We start from the raw sequence: 20,998 nt of genomic DNA, 5'->3' as shown, positions 1-20,998 counted from the left end.
TGCAGACATTTTAATATTGAAGATGGAAGAAGATATACAACATTTCAGCATATATGCTTTATTATTTTACAAAAGGTAAAAATGCAACTGAAACACAAAAGCAGACTTGGTTGTTTTTTTTTGGAGAAGGTGCTGAGAGTGATCGAATGTGTCAGAAGTGGTTTGCGAAGTTTCTTGGTACTAGTGACATTCTGACCAAATAATTCTTCGCTGTGCGGCTGTCGTATGCACTGGGAGATGTTTGGCAGCACCCCTGGCCTCTACCCACTAGAAGCCAATAGTGGGAGACAGCCGACATACTCAAAATATCCAAATCAATAAAGTTATTGGTGAAAATGAAAACTGTGTCTTTTATTTTACAGAAAAAACTAAATGGACTTTTTGGCCAACCTGATATAAAACTCTTAGAAGAATACACAGATATAAATCTCTGTCCTCAATAACACTCCTCATTCTGAAAGTATTATCTGTTTTGACATCCACAATCCTACAGTTTCTAGGGCCAAAAACTGTCTACACCATAACAAAGATAACCCAAAACTCAGATCAAGACCAGAGAGAGACCACAGGGGTTGAGCTTCCCTGGAATACACAACAGAGCCCAGCTATTAAAAGTGATGACTGGTCCTTCAGGAAGTGGTTCTGCATGCATACCTCTATCCCTGGAATATCGTAAGTGACTCAAAGAAACAGAGGATGAGAAGCAAAGCAGGAACAACTCATAATTTTAAGTTAACTTAAAGGTTAGAGAAGTGATTTATTTAAACGTTAACAATGGTTTAAAAAAATCAACAGTCTTCCATATGGTTTTAAGGCTTGAAATATTAATTCAAACATCTGAATAAGAAAAAGTTTCCCATTTCTATATTTTAGAAAACTCTTACCTGATTTTCTGAAGTTGTTTTGAAGTGAAGGATCTCCAGCAGAAACATACTGATGACTTGTCAAATTTGTATTCCCAGACATAGCTGGTCCGGATGATACAAGAGGGCCATGGTTTGTCTGTGAGCCTGTGGATGGGTAGTTATATTGCCAATTCAAAGGCGGTGATACATTGGCTCCAGGATGAAAGCTACCAGAAGGCACTGGGGTAGCAGCTGGATTCTGAGATGCATGTTGTGGCATTTGGGGAACAGGACCACTATGGAGTGAAGGTGTTACTGGATTAGAAGCCACAGGTGGTCTATGAAGAGTCTGCCCAGGTCCCTGATAATTAGTTAATGGAGAAACAGTCTGAGAACCACCATATTTAGACTGTACAGAGATGGGATTCAAAGTCTTTGCTGGTATTAGGTGAGAGTAGGACCCTGGAAGCTGAGAATTATATCCTTGTGAAGACATCAGTTCATTTTGGATGGGACCTTCCAATAAGAAGAGAAAAAAACCCTCAGTTTTACAAACAAATAAAGCAACATTTAAAAAATACAATAAAACAGACCTCCTGGTTTGGCTCAGTGGATTGAGCACTGGCCTGTGAACCAAAGGGTTGCTGGTTTGATTCCCAGTCAGGGCACAAGCCTGGGTTGCAGGCCAGGTCCCCAGTGGGGGGCATACCAGAGGCAACCACACATTGATGTTTCTCTCCCTCTTTCTCCCTCCCTCCCCCTCTCTCTAAAATTAAATAAAAATAAAATCTTTAAAAAAATACAATAAAACATACGGTATTATTACAACTCAACAATAAAAAGACAAATAACCTAATTTAAAAATGAACAAAGTATTTAAACACACATTCAAATACATTTCCAAAGAGATACACAATTATATGGCCAGTAAACACACGCAAAAAAACACTCAATATTAGTCATTAGAGAAATGCAAATCAAAACCACAATGAGGGAGGAGAGGGGTCCAAGGGGACTAAATGGTAACGGAAAATAACATAATAGAGATTATATATTTAGAGAAAAAAAAACACGACAAGAGCTCTGGCCGGTAGGTCAGTCGGTGGGCCTGCTGTCCTCATGTGACAAGGCTGTCGCTTTGATCCTGGGTCAGGCACATACAAGAATCAACCAATGAATGAATAAATTAGTGGAACAACAAATCAATGTGTCTCAGTCTGGGCAACCAATGTACAAATGTCATCAGACGAATCCCAGTGCTTTCATAATTATACGATGCTTATACAAACATACACGAGCCTATGTATATGTAGCGAGAGAGAACTTAGGAGGCCCACAAAAACATATGTAAATATACAGCGTAAGTTGGAGGGAGGGAGTTAGTCTATATACATTCCTCTCTCTCTAAAAAAAAAAAAAGGTATCCTTCTAGGACGAAAGAAAGAGATCCAAATATGTTAGCTGCTGCACTGTTTATAATAATGAGGCACTGGAAACAAATGAAATATCCATCAATAGTAGATTAAATTGTAGATTAGTCACACCAGATAGACTCTGTCAATAAAATGAATAAACAAGATGGACATGTACCAACAGGGATAAGTTACAAAAAGAATATTACCAGAAAAAAGAAAGTTACAGAGATAATTACACCTTTCTTATAAACCTTGTTATGAAAAAATTCAGACATACACGAAAGTATAAAACCACTTAAAGCAATCTCCCACAAAAAATTGAAATGTTGAATGAAACTGCATTTGATTTATAAATTAACTTTTGGTTTTTGACATTTTTATGATAGAATACATTTCCCATTTAGAAACATGTATAGTTCTTCATTTATTAGAAACTCATGTCTTCTAATTATATTGCCAGAATAAAACATATGTTGCTTCTCATCTGGAAGTAAGTGTACTATATTCTTCTGATTCTATCTGCTTCTTACTCTCTAGGCAAATTTTAGTAGGAAGTTCCATTTTTCTGTAAGGTTAGGTTTAACACAGAGTATATCAACTCAGACAAGAAAGTGGCCCATGTTTTAAACCAGAGTCCCTCAACCTAGCTTTGTTATATTAACCAAACAGGGCTTTTCTCTCATTAGGCTACTCCAGTTCCAATCGGATTTTATTATCTGTTAATATTTGTTCACCTGTATGGACCATGTTCTTTTACGAGTATCTCTAGTTCTGGAGTGGTGGCGGTGCAGGCTGCACTAAAGGATAAAGCCAGCGTCGTCTGTTACTGTGGCACCATTTGCTAGCAGACCCAAGACCTTGTGAAACAGGACTGCCATTTTACTCTTGGAGCTTATGTCCCCAGGCCTGGAAATTACTGGGAAGCAAGAACAAATGTGACTAACCATCTCCCCACCTCCCACAGCCGGAGGCAGAAGATAACATTGGAGCAAAGTATAGCTTATGCAAAACAAGCTGACACCTCCTGTGTTACATCGCCCCCAACAGCCCAGGGGCCACACAACAGCAACGCCCCCGTCCTTTTATAATCCAAAAAAAGCTCAAAGCTGGTGTCTCTCTCCAAACCATGCTCCTTTCCACTCCTGGAAAGTGAATGAAAAACTTTGCTCTCTGCATTTGCTACTCTTTGCGAATTCTTTCACAGCCCACATCATCGGCCACCCTAACACTTAAACCAACTTGGAGCAGATTTGCAGTTCCAAACAAATACAAGCCTTTACAATTCTACCTTTTAACAGTTTGCCACACAATATAAAATGGCTTAATCAATACCTCCCACCAAAGACTGAAAGTCCCTTTTAAATATGAATGTATGATGGAAGCCTTCTTCTTTGAGTTCAGTAAATGCCTATGGTAAGGTCACTGTGTCAACTGACACCAATTACTCCATTTAATGGCTAAAAGCCTTTACTAGCAAGCTATTCAAAGAATTTCCTACCCACCTTTCTCTCTACTCAGCTCCAGCCACACTCACCCTCTGAAAGTTCCTTCAAGAAGCTTAAATATGCTCCCACCTTAGGATTCTTTTATTCTGCCCAGAATACTCTAGATAACATCACTCTACCCATTCAAGTCCCTTTCAGAAGTAACCTCCTCAAAGAGACCTTGCCTTAAAATATCTAAAATAGCACCATGTTCATTCTATTCCCCTGTGACCCTGCCCCATTTTTCTTTCTAGTGTTTATCTGACTACATTATTTATTCATAGTCTGTGTATCCCACTATTACATAAGCTCCATGAAGGCAGGGACTTTTTTGTTCATTACTGTATTCTCAGTATCTAAAAGGTGCCCATCACATAGTCGGTACACAATAAATGTCTGTTGAATGAGTCAAAGAATAAATATTATAGCACAGTCTCTCGTGTTGAACAACAGAGCACTATCCGGGGAAAAGTGAGAATCGACTTTAATAAAGGCTCGTTTCAACTGCTATAGCCATCACCCGATGGGATCCCTTAAGATTATTCCACAGTACGGAACCATAATGTTGGATATTTTTGTAAGCAAGGCTTTTAAATAAACTAAAAGAGCGAAATAGTCTCTTATCTGAAAAATTCAGTCCTGAAGACATGAGGCGGGATAAGCATCTATCAATAAAATGGGGGAAGCTGGAGTCGGGGAAAGGGGGCAGCACCAGCCAGGGCAGAACGGTTACAAGCGGGGGAGTTGACCAAACAAACATACAGAGGACAACGGAAACAAGGCCTCTCCCTCTCAGAGAAGAGTGTTACAAATACGGAAAGAAGGAAAACCAGAATGAACCTAGTGGAGGTGGGCCTGCATTGGGGGTTACAATCAAAACTCATGGATTTCCTCATAAATAGGTGGACTCCCTAACTCCGTCTGCTGAGACTGTGAGCAGAGGCACGCCGACAGCACTCATCACATGCAGTACAGAAATCGTGGTTTCTAAATACTATGTTCCATTAAAAGGAATCATGGCTAACTCCTGAGCTCAGAAAGGACCAGATGAGCCTGCAACACCTTATGGTGCCAGAAAGCACGCAAGCGCCCAAATATGACGAGAATGATGAGAGGACACAGAAGGCAGCTAGAGGGGCCCCCACCAGCCCAGTCTGAGACACAAGCACCAAAATACACAATGACTTATAACACAGTGAATACAGGGCCTACACCAATACAAATGAATGAATGAAAGTCCAACAAGAAATAAGATACTTACGTGGTCTCAAGGTACATCCCCATAACATATTTATTAATTACAAAGGGAAAAGAAATTTTACTGTGGAAAAGCTTGGCAGATACCACCTTAATCAAGTGATCAAAGTGAACATCATCAATAATGGAAAAAAACAAACGCAGGCACCACCTGATAGGATGCGACGAGAACTGAGCATCTCTTCCAGAACAGTCCTGCTACAGTCGTAGCTTCATCATGGTGAAATGTCCGACGATCAAAATTGGGGAACACGCTACAAAGTAACTGGCTTGTAATTTTCAAAAGCATTTGGGTCATGAAAGTTAAGGAGAGACTGGGGAACTGTTCCAGATTGAAGGACACTAAAGAGGCATGACAATTAAATGTTAAATGTGACTCCAGACTGGGTTCTTTGGCTATAAAGGGGTATATTAGGACAACTGGTGAAATGTGCATGGGGTCTTGAGGATTAGTATTAATGTTAGATTTCTATTTTGATAGTTGTGATGTGCTTATTTTTAAAAAAACATTCTCATCTGTAGGAAATACAAACAAACTAAAGTATTTGGGAGTGATGAAATATCGTGTGAGCAACTTACTCTCAAATAAATGGTTCCGAAAAATTTCTTTGTAATGGACTTGCAACTTGTCTATAAATTTGGGATTGTTCCAAAATAAAATGTTTAAAGCAATGCTAAGTAGTTATATTGTAGAGACTACAAATCACACGTACTTAATAAGTGAGAAAAGCTACTAAGAACCTAGTGGCTTAGGGTAAAATTTCCAAAGACAGCAGCTTACCCAAACTCAAACTGTGGTATATCAAACTTTATTTCTTATTTATATACATTGCTTAAGCTGTTACAGCTGCTCCCACTTTTCTCCCCTCCCCTCCCTCACCCCACGCCAAGCCCCACACTGTCGTCCCTGTCCATGGCCTGTGTACAAGTGTTAGCCCCTTCGCCGTCTTTCATCTCACTCCCTCCACCCCCTTTCAGGCAGCGGTCAGTCTGCTCTAGGTGTGTAAGCGTCTGTTGCTATCTTGTATGTCAGTTTAGTGTGTTCGCCAGATTTCAGACAACTTTAAAGCAGGGGAAAATCATATACTCTGGAAAGCTGTTCTAGTAGGACTGACAACACTGATGTCAAAGGTTAATGTGAAAAACCATAATGAAGTACCAACTCACACCTACTAGGATGGCTGTCATCAAAGGCTGACAATACAAAAGTATTGACCAGGATGCAGAGAAACTGGAAACTAACACATTGCTAGTAAGGAGCTGCAGCCACTTTGGAAAAGTTTTGCCATTTCTCAAAATGTTAGACATAGATACACATGCTCCATCAGTTCCCCTCCCAGCTATACACACCCAAGAGAATTGACAATATCCCATACAGAACCTTGCACGTGAAAATTCAAAGTAGCATTACTCATAATAGTCAAATGGTAAAAACTACCCCAAATATCTATCAACTGATGAATGAATAAACAAAATGGGGTATATCCATACAATGGAGTGTTATTTGGTCACGAAAGGGAAGTACTGAGACAGAAAAAAAAATATTTAGGGAATTATAGAAGGTCAGAAAATCAAAGACTGGCAGAATCACAGTCACCTGTCCAAACAAGAGGGGAAAAACCCCACTGGGACCAAAAGCAACAGATAAAGTCCTTTAGTTCTGGCTCCTGGCAAATGCATTGTCTCTGCTGAGGACATTTCAGGTTAATTTCTTAATCTTTCTATTTTAATTAGGTTTTCTTTTTCCTCACCCAAGGAAATGTTTTCATTGCTTTTAGAGAGAGAAGAAAGGAGAGAGACATCAATGTGACAGAGAAATATCAACAGGTTGCTTCCCACATGTACCCCGACTGGAAACCCCAAACCCAGAACCCAGAACCCAGGTATGTGCCCTGACTGGAATAGAATCCATAACCTTTTGGTGTGTAAGAAATGATTCTCCCACCAACTGAACCACCCAGCCAGGGCTTAATTAGGTTTTTTCACTGATCCCCGTCTAAAGGCTCTGAAGAAAGTCTGCGAACCGAAAGGTCACCAGTTCGATTCCCAGTCAGGGCACATGCCTGGGTTGCGAGCCAGGTCCCAGGTTGGAGGCGTGCGAGAGGCAGCTGATGAATGTTTCTCTCTCGCACATTGATGTTTCTCTCCCCTCTTTGTCCCTCCCTTCCCCCTCTCTAAAAATAAATACATACATACATACATACATACATAAATAAATAAAATAAATCTAAAGAGAAAAGTCCTAAGTCCTACACAAAAAACTTCCTGATAGTACAAGGTCACTCTATACCAGGGACTTTTAATAGGTGTGCTTCAAGAACTTTTAAAACATGCAATATCTGACTAGTCAGGGGCATGGACCTCTTTTCCCTTGGACTGTCAAATAAAAAAATAACAGCCAACACAGCAATAGCTGTAAGGTGTGAATGACTCAAAATTATACTCATTTTTTGTCAGACTGGAAAAAACATATTTGTTGGTGTGTTGCAGATTTTTAGTAATTAGTTTGTGTGTGCCATGAGATGAAAAAGGCTGAAAATCACTTCTATGAAATGTTTATAGAAAGAGGCATTATGAAGGTGTGATTAAGAGCACAGGCTGGAACAACTGAGATCTAATTCTGGCCTTGAAATTTAGTAACTATTTGTCCTTGAGCAAGATATTTACCCTTTATAGGCCTCAGCTTCACCTACAGCATGGAAATAGCAACAGTACCTACACTACAGTGTCGATGTGTATGGCAGGCAGAAAAATGACGCCCATAAATACGTCCATGTCCTACTCCCTGGAACCTGTATCTGTCAGTTTACATGGCAGAAAAGGAATTAAGGTTGCTCATCAACCGACCTTGAGCGGGGAAGTCAGGGTGAGCCCAATGTAACCGCAAAGGCAAAAGAGGAAGGCAGGAGAGTCAGGGTCAGAGGGATGCCAGGTGAGAAGAACTTCACAGGGGATTGCTGGCTTTGAAGGTGGTGGGGGGCCATGGGCCAAGGAACAAATACAGCCTCCAGGAAGTGGAAAAGGCAAAAACCACATTCTGTGCTACAGCCTCCCACAGGGAATGCAGCCCTGATGACCCACTTCAGACTTCTGACCTCATAACTATAGGATCATAAGTGTGTTGTTTAAGTCACGAAGTTTGTGGTAATTTGTTATAGCAGCAGTAAGAAACTAATACAATGTGACAGTGAGATTTAGTGAAATGTTCACAATGGTGTCTCTCCCAGAGTTAATAGTCAGTAAGTGTTTGCTACTGTCATCACCTAAGAAACAAGTTTTGTGTCCTTAAACAACGGCAGCACTCACCAATTTTTCCATCACCAGTAAACCAAATAATTTCATCCAAACTAATCTTTTTTTTCCTAGTCCTTCATTTAATTAAAGATGGATCCTAGCCCTGGCTGGTGTGGCTCAATGAATTGAGCGCCAGCCTGTAAACCAAAGGGTCACTTGTTCGATTCCCAGTCAGGGCACATGCCTGGGTTGAGGGCCAGGTCCCCAGTAAGGGGTGCTCGAGACTCAACCACACACTGATGTTTCTCTCCCTCTCTTTCTCCCTCCCTTCCCCTCTCTAAAAATAAATTTAAAAAAAAAAAAAAAGACTGATCCTATATGTAGGCTAATTGTTCATTTTTTTCCAAATGGTTAAGAACATTCTATTTTTCCCTGATTGGAAAGACAAATTTTACTACATATCTCCTGATACACAAAGGTGAGATAAATCCACTCCATCCCTGCTCACAGTCCAGATGGGAAGACAAAAATTCCATATAGGGAGAGCACCCTTCTAGTTAGTTGCTAGAGGGTATGCTTTTGATTCATGAATCACTTAATAAACTCAATTAGGAAAAAAAAAATTTCAATTTAGCACCTCACCTCACACATCACACTCTGATCTCTTAAAAGAGTCGACCAACTAAAACTATAAATACAACAAATGGATGCCACTGCATGAGTACAATTTGTGAGTCAGTCACTAACAATAAGGGCTTTAAGAAAGCAATGGCCCTGGCTTGTATGGTTCAGCTGGTTGGAGCGTCAACCCATAATCAAAAGGTTGCAGGTTCGATTCCTGGTCAAGGCACATGCCTAGGTTGCAGTTCGATCCCCTGGCCAGGTTCGATCAATCCCTGGTCTGGGCACATACAGGCAGGAGGCAACCAATCAATGCTTCTCTCTTGCATTAATGTTTTGCTCTCTCCCTTCCACTCACTCTAAAAGCCAAAAAATAAAAATAAAAATAAAAAATCCTCCCCTGGCTGGTGTGGCTCAGTGGACTGAGTGTTGGCCTGTAAACCGAAAGATCACTGGTTCCATTCCCCGTCAGGACACATGCCTGTGTTGTGGGTCAGGTCCCCAATTGGGGGCATGCAAGAGGCAACCAATCGCTGTTTCTCTCCCTCTCTTTATCCCTCCCTCCCCTCTCTCTAAAAATAAAGCAAAATCTTTTTTTTTAATGTCCTCAGGTGAGGATTTAAAAAAAAATAGAAGGAATTAAAGTAGAGGTAAGAGGCAATTTCAGGATCTACAAGACATTTACGAAATGTGATGTTGAAACGGCAAAGAAATGGACTAAATACTAAAAACAATGAGGGTCAGGTCATGTATTAACTATAATCCAAATAAGCTAGGTGATAGTTTCAAAAAATATCAACTAACATTCTGTAATTATATGTATCCACATAAAGAAACCAAAGAGATCCTTGACTTAGGTACTCATTCAAGGAGCTAAATCCTGGGATTGAGAGATAACAACCAGATATATTGAGTAACAGTGGTTAAGTAAGACTGCCTAGGTTTAAACCTCGGTTCCACAAATCTCGGTTATTAGCTGTGTGACCTTGAGCTAGTTGCTTGACCGCTCATCTCAATATTCTTGTCAGTAAATATAACAGTTCTTTTTCAAAAAATTTTATTAATTTATTTTTAGAGGGAAGAGAGGGAGAAAGAGAGGGAGAGAAACATCAATAGGATGGGTGCCTCTCTCAAGCCCCCAACTGGGGTCGTGGCCTGCAACCCAGGCAAGTGCCCTGACAGGAATCAAACCGGTGACCTCTCAGCTGGCAGGCCAGCACTCAAGCCACTGAGACACACCAGCCAGGGTCATAACAGTTCTAACCTCATAGGGCTGTTGTGCGGATTAAATGAGATGACGCATATAATGTAGCCGAGAACAGCAACTGGCCGTAGAGTAAGTAAACAGTATTAGTTCTCATTGCTACCATTTCTCTTTCCGGAGCTCCCAGTGTACCAGCAGAGACAGAAGAGAAGCTCAATGCAGTAAGTTCTAACGTTACAGATGGTATTAAGGTTGGGAGTCCAAAGTTACTTGTCCCACTGAAAACAGTCACAGCAATCAGTGTTACAGACCACACGCCAATTTTATTCACAGCCTGCTTTGATCTTAACTAAAGATTTCCTACATTCAACATACGATGGTAAACATGGTTTCCATCATAGTGAAACTAAAAGAGATCTGTACTTCTGTCGTGCCTACAACAGAGACATGAGTACCAGTCTAGCATTTAAACTGATGACTAAACCCCCTCACACACATATTCTGTTGAGTTTCTGCTGATAGCATTATTCAAAAACTCACAGAAAAATTCACGAGAAAAAAAACATGTTGGAAGTGAGCTCTAATCTTACAATGAATAAGTTAATACATGTTTAGTGACCTAAACTACAAAATGCCCAAATCTAAAACTTACATTCACTCAAATTAGTAACTCCTAAAAGACACCATGTAGGGAACTGGAGAGAGGATGATGCACAAGAGCCGATATTCTTGCCCTCAGAGGATTTATAGTCTAGAGGCAAATCAGATGTTATTTTATAAAATTACAATATAATGAGAATCTGGGAAGAAGAGAGGGTTAAGAATATTCTTCTCACCCCTAATCTACATGGGAAAGTGAGTATTACATAAACATTACCAACATAAACTGATTAAAACTGCAGTTTCTAACTGCCTTAGCAAATGGATTCAAACAGTCAAAATAAAGCAGCTAATTAACAGTAGGAATCATGACTTGCCTTTAGCCGTATTACAGGGTAATCAGACGAAGATCTGCCATTTTAAATAGTCTTGCAGTTTCACTATCAATTTTTGCAAAGGAAATACGTAGACACGAATCTACACAGAAACTTAGAAAAACCTGCCTCGACAATTACATTTTTTTCTTTCTTTTTTTAACATTTTTTGTTTCAACAATTGAACATTATAATGCAATGTAACAATCTACCATAGAAAGAAATGTCTCCATATGTGAGGAATTTTGTAAAATAGAGACACCATGCAATACCATATGAAAGCAAGTTAGAGAAAAGTGGAAAAGGTGGTTACAGTAGTCTCCCTCATTCAGCTTCGTTGTCTGCAGTTTCGGGTACCTTTGGTAAACTGTGGTACGAAAATCTTGAATGGAAAATTCCAAAAATAAAAAATTCGTAAGTTTTAACTTCCGTGCTATTCGGAGAACCTCACTTCGTCTTATGTGAGCCTTGTATGATCTCTCACCATCACGGAAAGAAGGGCGAGTACAGTACAAGATATTTTGAGAGACCGTATTCATGTAACTTATTACAGTATACTGTTTAACTGTTCTACTTTATTACTGGTTATTCTTGTTAACCTCTTACTGTGCCTAACTTATAAATTAAACTGTCTCATAGGTACGTGTGTATAGGAAAAAACACGGCACACACAGGGCTCAGTGCTATCTGCAGTTTCTGGCGTCTACTGGAAGGCATCCCCCGTGGATAAGGGGGACTACTGCATTTGGTCTTTTGATTACAATCTAAAAACACCTGGAGAGCCAACCGAACTATCATATGTCATTTAAGCAAGCTACATTACATTGAAAGCTTAAGAGTATTTGCCCTGGCTCATAGGGCTCAGGGGATTGAGCGCCAGCCTGCAAACCTGAGAGTCCCAGGTTCAATTCCCAGTCAGGGCACATGCCTGGGTTGTGAGTCAGGTCTCCAGTTGGGGGCGTGTGAGAGGCAACCACACATTGATGTCTCTCCCTCTCTTTCTGCTTTCCTTCCCCTCTCTCTAAAAATAAATAAATAATTTTTTTTTAAAAAGAGTATTCAATAGACTATTTAAGGAGCAATAACTGCCTTGAAAGAGTTAACCAAAAAAAAAACATTCCAGCATTGAACTTTTGTTCACCTTCTAGAAAAATACCTTCCCTTCCAATTCTCCACATCCGTACTCTCTTTATTATTACCAAGATGTACGAAAAAGGAATCCAATCTAGGACATTAGCCATTTTACTGAGACTACCTCTACAAAAAGCTGTAGAAACGGGGCTTATAAAAAGACTGTCAGTTACATCTTTTAAAAGGTATGTATTTATGCAATTCTATGACTTCCTTCCTTATATGAATTCCCATTTGTCTCCGGGAGGCCTGTGTACCAGGAGCGGGCCGTACCCTGGGTTTTATCTTCCCAAGGACGGGACTTAGAAGAACAAATGCCCGTCGGACTGTGTCGAATCAATGTAGCGTCATCTCCAGTACGCATACCAGTGGCTACATTCCTTTGACATTTCAAAGTTAACAGACCTATACTTTCATGTAAGCTTACAAGCATACTGGCAGTATTTGCCATTTAAAGCGCATGTCAAGTTGTAATTTATGGATACGAAAAAGCCACAGCCATGATATCTTGCTTAAGTTTTTTTTTTACCTTAAAGTAAATTTCTTAAAAATGATTTCATCCTCAGTACAAATGTAAGAAAATAATCTAAAATAAACGTAGTTTGACACTATGTTACCATAAATTTGAGATAGAACAACTGATTCAATGTAACGCCATCAATGCTTACCCTACTTATTCTGGCTTCTGCCCACTCACACACATTTTAAAAAGTCTTTTAGAGCCTTCTTTGTCAAAAAAAGACAGCAATCTTCTCTAAAAATAATGTAAATTAGCTATTTTAGTCATTGGCTACATTCTCGAACTTCACAGCAATGTTGGGCTCCCAAGGGCAATTTAAGTATTTTAGTATTATTCTACCTCTGTTTCCATGAACCAAAAGGTAAACTGGTAATTTGGAAGGATGTTGGCAGACAGTCCGTCTTTGTTATAACAATGATAATAAAATCGCAACACAGGACAACTTTTAAAATCCTAGAAGAGGTAAAAACCGATACTCTCACACCAAATGACAAATTATAGTGCTACATGCACACTCGTCAGAGGTTCAGAAAGTTGCGTCCAACCACTCTCCAAGTGCCGTAAAGACCCCTGGAAATCAAACAGGAGGCACTACCCTCTATGTGGTTCTCCCGAAGCAGAACTACTGAACAGGTGGCGCAAGAACAATTCCAGGGAAGTTCTAGGAAAGATGAGCGGGCCCTAAAGGGATCTCCAGAAGGCACAATCATTCATTCATCTCCGTAAATTCAGACTGAGTATGACCCCATCCCACTGCAGGCCCTGCTGGATCGAAATGAATCAGACCCCAAATTCTGATCTCTGGAAGACAGGCGAGGTGGCGCGGAGTGGGAGGCACATAAATAACTAGGAGCTTTGTATGCGAGTTTTGCGGTATGGACCGAATCTATTTTTCACCCAGGTATACACAGGGCGTTGCAAGTGCTGTCTGCTAAACAAATGAATAAATAAACAAATAAATATGAAACCCTAAGACGAGCCGGAGGTTGCGGGTGCATATTCGCCTGGGTCTCCGTGGCCCAGCGGCCCACTGCCACCGGCCCCAGGTCGGGAGGTCACCCTCTCCTCCCGCCTCAGCAGCAGCAACTAAGGTTCAGCGCGAGCTGGCCCCAGGCTGCGCCCTCCCCGCGCTCCCAAGCAGCACCTACCATTGGTGTAGGGAGACCCCGAGGCCGAGGCGGCCCCGTTCTGGGCCTGGAGGCCAGTTAGGGCGCCGCCAGGGGCTGGTGTCCCCGCCTGGGACATGACGACGGTGGTTATCGGGTTGGAAAGGGATGGTCGGGATCTGCCGACAGCTCCAAGCAAAAAGGTGAAAGACGACTGCTAGAAGCTAAGGGAAAGAACGAACGACTTAGGACTGAAGGCAGGGAAGAGAGAGGGCGCCACATCAAGCCCTAGGCCTGGCGCCACATTGTCCCCAGCCCACCGGTGGCCACCGGTTGGCCTAGGAGCTGAGGGTAGGGAGTTGGCCGTGGGGCCAGAACGCCGGGCTGTAAGGAAGCAGCCAGGCTGAGAGGGGAGAGGCCCCCACCGGAAGTGTCTGTCAGCCGCTGGCTGCGCAGGCGCAGTCAGGACACGTGGCACTTCCGGCTCCGGGCTGGTGACTGCTACTGCTTTCCGTGCTCTCCCAGCGGGGCTGCCCACGGGCCACCTGACAGCTCCGGGTGTCCTGGCCCTAAGGACTGTGCTTGGCCTCGCCTGCCACGTCACTGACTCTTCCCACTGGCCGGAAGTGGCGTGTGTCACCTCTACGGAAATCCCCGCAGCAGACGTCATCTGGCCGGCAGGGTCGGGATCTTAGCGCAGTCAGGGCTTCACTGGCTGCTTTCGTGGACTGGGAGTGACAGTCCTCTCCTGGGGTTTTTGTGAAGATTACCTGAGATTGTAGACATCATCGTCCTCTGTCGAGACTACATCTCTGGTAGCTGAACCGATTAATGTTCATCGCAGTATTTCATTACACATTTAGTCACCATATTCCAGATGTAAGTTGTAAGGGAATTTTTAAAAAGAGGTGGTACATGTGTTAAAAGTGTATTCATCGTGGAGGAGGCCTTTGCTTTTTGACCTGAGAATTCAGAAGTAATTTTAATTGTGAAACTCGCTGATTCATAGCAGAGTCACGCTGAAGTTCATTAATAACACACTAATCAGCATGTTTAAGTGGCAGTTTTATTTCCTCATCTAAGGGTTTACAGTAACGTAAAACATTCAAACTTCCTTTCTGACTTTTTTTTTTTTCCTGCCAAAGGGAGATAGAAACTGGAATGATTAGTCAATATAGTTAATGGATGATCTCAATAATCAACTTAGCTATCTCCATTCTAGGTAGATTTTTCCTGCTCTGAGCTAATGATAAAGTCCTTTAAACTACAGATTTGAACTGCTGATTAAAATGTAATGTCAAAGTTTTTACAGTCTCTGAAGTACATCTTACTTACTTAATATAATATAAAGTGTCTGCTATAAAATATTAGATTACATGCAAAATGAGCAAAGACCTAAGCCACTGTACAGGTCTGAAAAGCAAACAGTAAGAATTCAAAAGCATTACATCCTGTCCTAACCCGATTCAATCATTTGCCCGAGAACCTTACTAAAAATGTGTCTGCTCTGTGGGCCATTCCACAACTCCTTTGTACAAGTTCCAAAGTCTTCAGTCTTCTTCAGGATGAAGGTGACACTTTCCCTCACCCTGTTTTCACCGTATAGCCCCATAACAAACTCCCAAATCATACAGCCCAAGAACACCTACAAAGATGCACGAGCACAAACGTCTCAATCTAAAGAGGAAACACCTCAAAGAGAAACAACCTTCCGGAGGTGAGAGAAAAAATTGGAGTGACTCTTCAAATGGGCAAATGCTTAATTCTGGTCTCAGATTTGCATGAGTTTCTTTCTCTTTTTTATGCAACTCCTTAATGATCTTGGTTTGTTGACCTTGGCACAGGAGTTTGATTTGACTAAATCAAGCTTCTTTGAACTTTGTTCTGTTTAAACAGTATCTGTGTTCAGAGGGGGGAAAAAACTGATAGAGAGGATTAGCCATTTAAAAAAGTAAATAACCTCATTGGTTAAATCAGGTTAAATATACAAATAATTTGCTAATAAGTAAACAATGTTTTTTTTTCTAAAATTTGTTCTACCCTGTGTTGCTATTGCTCCTCCCAAAATTATAGTTAAGTTCCTTAATTTTTTTTACATTTTTAATGTAATCAGCTTGAAAATATTGAGAAGAAAAGCAGCATTTGTCATCTGCTCACCCTCAGGGACAATAGAAAGTTAAGTTTAAGTACCTGAGGTAAGACAGCATATTTTTCAAGTTTAGTATTGTCCACACATTGTCAAATCTTTCTCTGACTTCTAAAATGTGGTCACACAAATTTCAATTAAAAAAATTGTAGTGCTATTACCGGTTGTTAAGGGTATTGGTGTTTCTTTGGTCAACTACCTATTCTGCCCCACACTACCATACACTTTTCTAAACTGATGTCAGTAATACATTCAACTTTTTTATCCTGTTTTCCAGAACAATAGAACCTTTGGCCACATCTGCACCATTCATATGTATTATATGTATCAGATTTCCTGTACATTGTTTTCAGAGCCTTCAACTCTGGCTGGGTCGCTCAGTTACTTAGCATGCTGCCCTGTGCTAGGTTTGCAGGTTCGATCCTCACTCAGGGCACATGCAATAATCAACCAATGTCCCTAACAGGGTGGCTTTCTTGGTTGGAGTGTCACCCCACACACCAAAAGGTTGGGGGCTCCATCCCAGGTCAGGGCAGATGCCTAGGTTACAGGTTGGATCCCTGGTCCAGGCAGGGCACATATGGGAGTTAACTGATCACTGATCAATGTTTCTCTCTCCCTCTCAAATCAGTTAGTATATACCCTCAGGTGGGAATTAAAAAAAAAAAAGAATCAACCAATGAATGCATAAATAAGTGGTACAGAAAATCAATGGTTCTCTCCTCACCTCTAAAATCAATAAAAAAAGAAAACAATAAAAAATAAAGTGACATCAGAGTGTTTGAGTCAGGAGACAGCACTATGCCAAGAACATTCCAATAAAGGTGATTATTTATTTAGACCCACCAGAGAGAGAGAGAGAGAGAGAGAGAGAGAGAGAGAGAGAAAATTCTCTGATACATGGAAGTGGACTTAGGCTCACACCAGGGCCCCTTAACCTGCCTGCTCATGACTGTTGAATTGTCAGCTGATAAACAGGACGGATTGTGTTTACTTTTCAGGCTGGGGAAATTGTTTTAGAGCCTTTAATTATTTTATTTTATTTTTTCAAAGATTTTATTTATTTATTTTTAGAGATGGAAAGGGAGAGAGAAAGAGGAGAGACACATCGATGTGCCAGAGATACACTGATCAGTTGCCTCTCATCCCTGCCCCAAATGAGGATGGAACCTGCAACCGAGGCACGTGTTCTGACCAGGAATCTAACTAACGACCTTTTCTTTGCAGAACAATGCCCAGCCAACTAAGCCACACCAGTCAGGGCTGGCCTTAATTACTTTTAAAAATTTGTTCCATTTCAAACAAACGAAAAATGATTTCAATGACAAACAACAGGTTTGTTCTGAAACTTGTGGCTCCGTGTTAGGAACGGTTCTCTTAGCCTCATTCGCCTCTGACAGGACATCTGTTTACATCTGAAGTCCGTGGCGCCAAAGCTGAGGCACAAGTACACACCCATCTCACACCAAGCCAGTCAATCCTGTTGCTTTCTTTGAAAACCTCAACTTTGTGTAGTTCTTGCCTTTCTCTCTGCCCACTTATTGCTTTCATCTTGCACTTGAACTGTTGGGATAGCCTTTCTGGTTTCCCTCTCTTGATGCATCCTACATGTTGGATTGAACTCCTCAACACTGATTCTGTTTATTTTCCTGTACCCCAAAACCTGTTGCTCCATGTGCCTGCTCCATCAAGTTAAAGGTTGTCTGCATGGCCTTTCTCACCTCATACTAAGGAAAATCAAAGTCCTACCCATGGCCTTCAAGGCCTCACATGACCTGGTTTTGCTACCCCTCTGTACTCATCTTTTTCCACACTACCTCTCACTCCATTCCAGACACACTTCTATTTCTCTTGCCACTAAGTAGAAGCCTGCTTTTTATTTTGTTTAGGTATTCTTTTTTAAAATTATATTTTATTGATTATGCTATTACAGTTGTCCTGATTTTTCCCTCTTAGCTCCCCTCCACCCAGCACCCCTCAGGCAATCCCCCCACCATTGTTCGTGTCCATGGGTCATGTGTATAAGTTCTTTGGCTACTCCATTTCCTATACTGCACTTTACATCCCCATGGCTGTTCTGTGACTACCTATTGTACTTCTTAATCCCCTCACCTCTTCACTCATTCTCCTCCTTCTCCTCCCATCTGGCAACCTTCCAGTAACTAACTTTTCTCTTGCTTTTAAGAATCTCTCTTTATCTTTAACATTTGGCCTTTTAATAATGAAGTGTCTGGGGGGGGGCCTCTTTGCATGCATCATAATTGGGACTCTCTGCGCTTCCTGGATTTGCATGTCTATTTCCTTCAACAAATTAGGGAAGTTTTCTTTCACAATTTTCTTCAGATAGATTTCCAATTTCTTGCTCTTTCTCTTCTCCTTCTAGCACCTATGAGGCAAATGTTGGACATCTTAAAGTTGTACCAGAGGCTATTTATACTATCCTCGGCGGGTTTTTTTTTTTCAACTCTTTTTTCTTCTTGTTGTTCTGCATGGTTGTTTTTTGCCTCCTTATGTTCCAAATCATTGATTTGATTCTTGGCTTCATCCATTCTACTGTTGTTTCCCTGTAAATTCTTCTTTATCTCAATTAGTGAATCCTTCATTTCTGACTGGGTCTTTTTTATGCTGCTGAAGTCCTCACTAAGTTCTTGGAGCATCCTTATAACCAATGTTTTGAACTCTGCATCTGATAGATTGATTATCTCCATTTTGTTTATTTCTTTTTCTGGAGTTTTGTTCTGTTCTTTCATTTGGGCCACGTTTCTTTGTCCCTCATTTTGGCAGCCTCCTTGTGTTTGTTTCTGTGTATTATGTAGAGCTGCTTTGACTCCACGTCTTGGTAGTGTGGCCTAATGTAGTACATGTTCTGTAGAGTCTAGTGGCACAGCCTCCCCTATCACCCAAGCTGAGTACTTGAGGCAGCCCCTTTGTGTGGGCTGAGTACACCGTCCTCTTGTAGTTGAGCCTTGGTTGCTGTTGGCAGATCAATCAGGGGGATTTATCCAGGCCAGTCAGCTGTAAGGACTAGCTGTGAACACTGATTACCAACCCCCACCCTCTGTGGAGGTTCAGCTGTGCAGGGGTAGGGTGGTGGTGCTCTGATGTGGTTGGTAGCTGTCCACTGGGTGCATTGGCCCTGGGGTTTCCTGGGTGGTACAGGCCAAGGTCAGCCTCCATCTGTGTTTTGCCCGAGGCCACCCTGCCTGAGCTGTACAGCAATCTGATATGGCAGCTACTTGTGTGAGGCTTGGAGATTCCCAGGGGAAGCCAAACTGTGACTCTAATCTGACTGACCCTAGGGCCCTCTGAAGCCAGCTGTTGCTTGTTTGATAGGATTTAGGAACCAAGACCAGCCATTCATGTGGAAAAGCAGCCTGGGTGGGCTGGTAAGTTGGGTAAGGTGGAGCCTCTGTGGATCTCCAAGGTTGGTCACACGGTGTTAGCCAGGTTGACTGAGTCTCAGATATGGCACCAGCCTACTGGCTCTGTCGGTGGGGATGGCTCAGCAAAGGGTTAATGGCCTCTGCTCACCCTGATGCCAGACACTTCAGGCTCTCGTTGTATATCACTGGTGCCCTTCAAGCTGCCACTCTGGTGCTGCTGAGTCTGTGGGTGGGTTCCCCAGGAGGAACTGCTTAGGGCTCCAGAGGCCTCCTCCACCGACTCAGTCCCCACTGGTTTTTACAGCCATACATTGTGGGGACTTACCTTCTTGGCACTGGAATCCTGAGCTGGGGAGCCTGGGTCTAGGACTCCTTGCTCCTGAGATATCCCTTCCGAATTGTTATCCATGTTGGTGTGGGGCCAGCCTATTCCATGTCTGAGCCCCTCCTATCAGTCTGGATGGATGTGGTTTCTTCAGTTCCTTAGTTGTCAAGACTTCCATTCAACTCAATTTCTGACATTCCTGAGTGATGGTTGTTCTACATTTTAGTTGTAATTTTGATGTGATTGTACGAAGAGGTGGCCGCGTCTGCCTATGTTGCCATCTTGACTGGAAGCTCCTGACTTTTACATTTACTTCCATTATCTGGGGTGCTCTTCCCCAAGACACCCATGTAGTTCCATCTCTAGCACCCTCTGCCTTTATTCAGATATTATTACCTTATCGAAGAGGCCTTCTCTGAAAACCCTATACAACAGCATACCCTCCCTGCTCACTCTCTATCCTCTTACCTTGCTTCCCCCCATAGCCCTCCTAATTAATGTTATATATTGGGATCTATGTTTGTCTTTCTTCGGCAGAATACAGTTGTATACATATCCCGTCAATTCTACAGGAATCATTGTGGTTTCACGTCTGCCTCCTTGTTTAGATGTTACAGAGTAGAGGCCGGGGACTATGTGCTCTTTACCTCTGTGTTCTCAGCACTTGGCTTGGGGTCTCAAACTTCACAGGTGTTCTATGAACATTTTTAAATGAATAAATTTAAAGTGTGATCTCTTCTAATCTTCCATTCTGACTATTTTGACCTTCATTAATTCACTACTATAAGGTCATATTGCACTTAGAGTCTAAACCACATCACCAGCACTTGTTTCTAAACTACGTTAGTCTCTTATTCTTTTAGGTTCTTAATTATTATGCTACCTGGTGTCCCATCTGATGCAGACCTAGTAGTGTAACTGAAATAGTGTCAACTATGGGCACTCTGGTCAGGCCCCGTCTTCCCTGGGCAGGACCGGAGGTACCATATCAAATGCCGATCCTTTTTTTTCCTTAACCCCAGATACATCCTCCTGCCCCCACCTCCTCTACAAGCACCCTGGCACCCTAATAGCAGAGATCTGAGATGCAACTCCCCCTCTAAACCTATCTTTCATCATATTTTCTGCTGAATGTCCTCACCAGCTCTTTCATTCATTGATTAATTCATTCATTTGACAAAAATTGACTAAATGCCTTTTATATGCCAGGCACTGTGCTAAATACCAAGCAGACACAAAATAGAACACACAGGGTCTCTTCCTTCTGTGGAGTTTACATTGGAGGAAAAAAAATTAAATTGTAAATTAATATATATCTTAAGTTTAAAATTGGTAAGTGCTATTGAGGTATTT

At 41.7% G+C, this 20,998-nt stretch overlaps 1 protein-coding gene across 1 annotated transcript in view; it reads right to left on the bottom strand.

Annotated features, from left to right (window-relative positions):
- Window positions 1–14,323, bottom strand: part of SEC24A (SEC24 homolog A, COPII coat complex component) — a 64,138-nt gene extending 49,815 nt beyond the window's left edge. Inside the window, exons 1-2 of the mRNA XM_024575331.4 lie at window positions 13,834–14,323; window positions 885–1,361 (exon numbers count right to left, since the gene is read on the bottom strand). Of these exons, the coding sequence (XP_024431099.2) occupies window positions 885–1,361; window positions 13,834–13,930 (574 nt within the window). The 5' untranslated portion in view covers window positions 13,931–14,323. The remainder of the gene's footprint in view (window positions 1–884; window positions 1,362–13,833) is intronic.
- Between the last annotated feature and the right edge of the window lie 6,675 nt (window positions 14,324–20,998).

This window comes from Desmodus rotundus, chromosome 10, assembly GCF_022682495.2.
Source record: "Desmodus rotundus isolate HL8 chromosome 10, HLdesRot8A.1, whole genome shotgun sequence".
NCBI classification, from domain to species: Eukaryota; Metazoa; Chordata; class Mammalia; order Chiroptera; family Phyllostomidae; genus Desmodus; species Desmodus rotundus.
The sequence above is the reverse complement of the archived record's forward strand: the minus strand, read 5'-3'. Positions and strand labels throughout refer to the sequence as shown.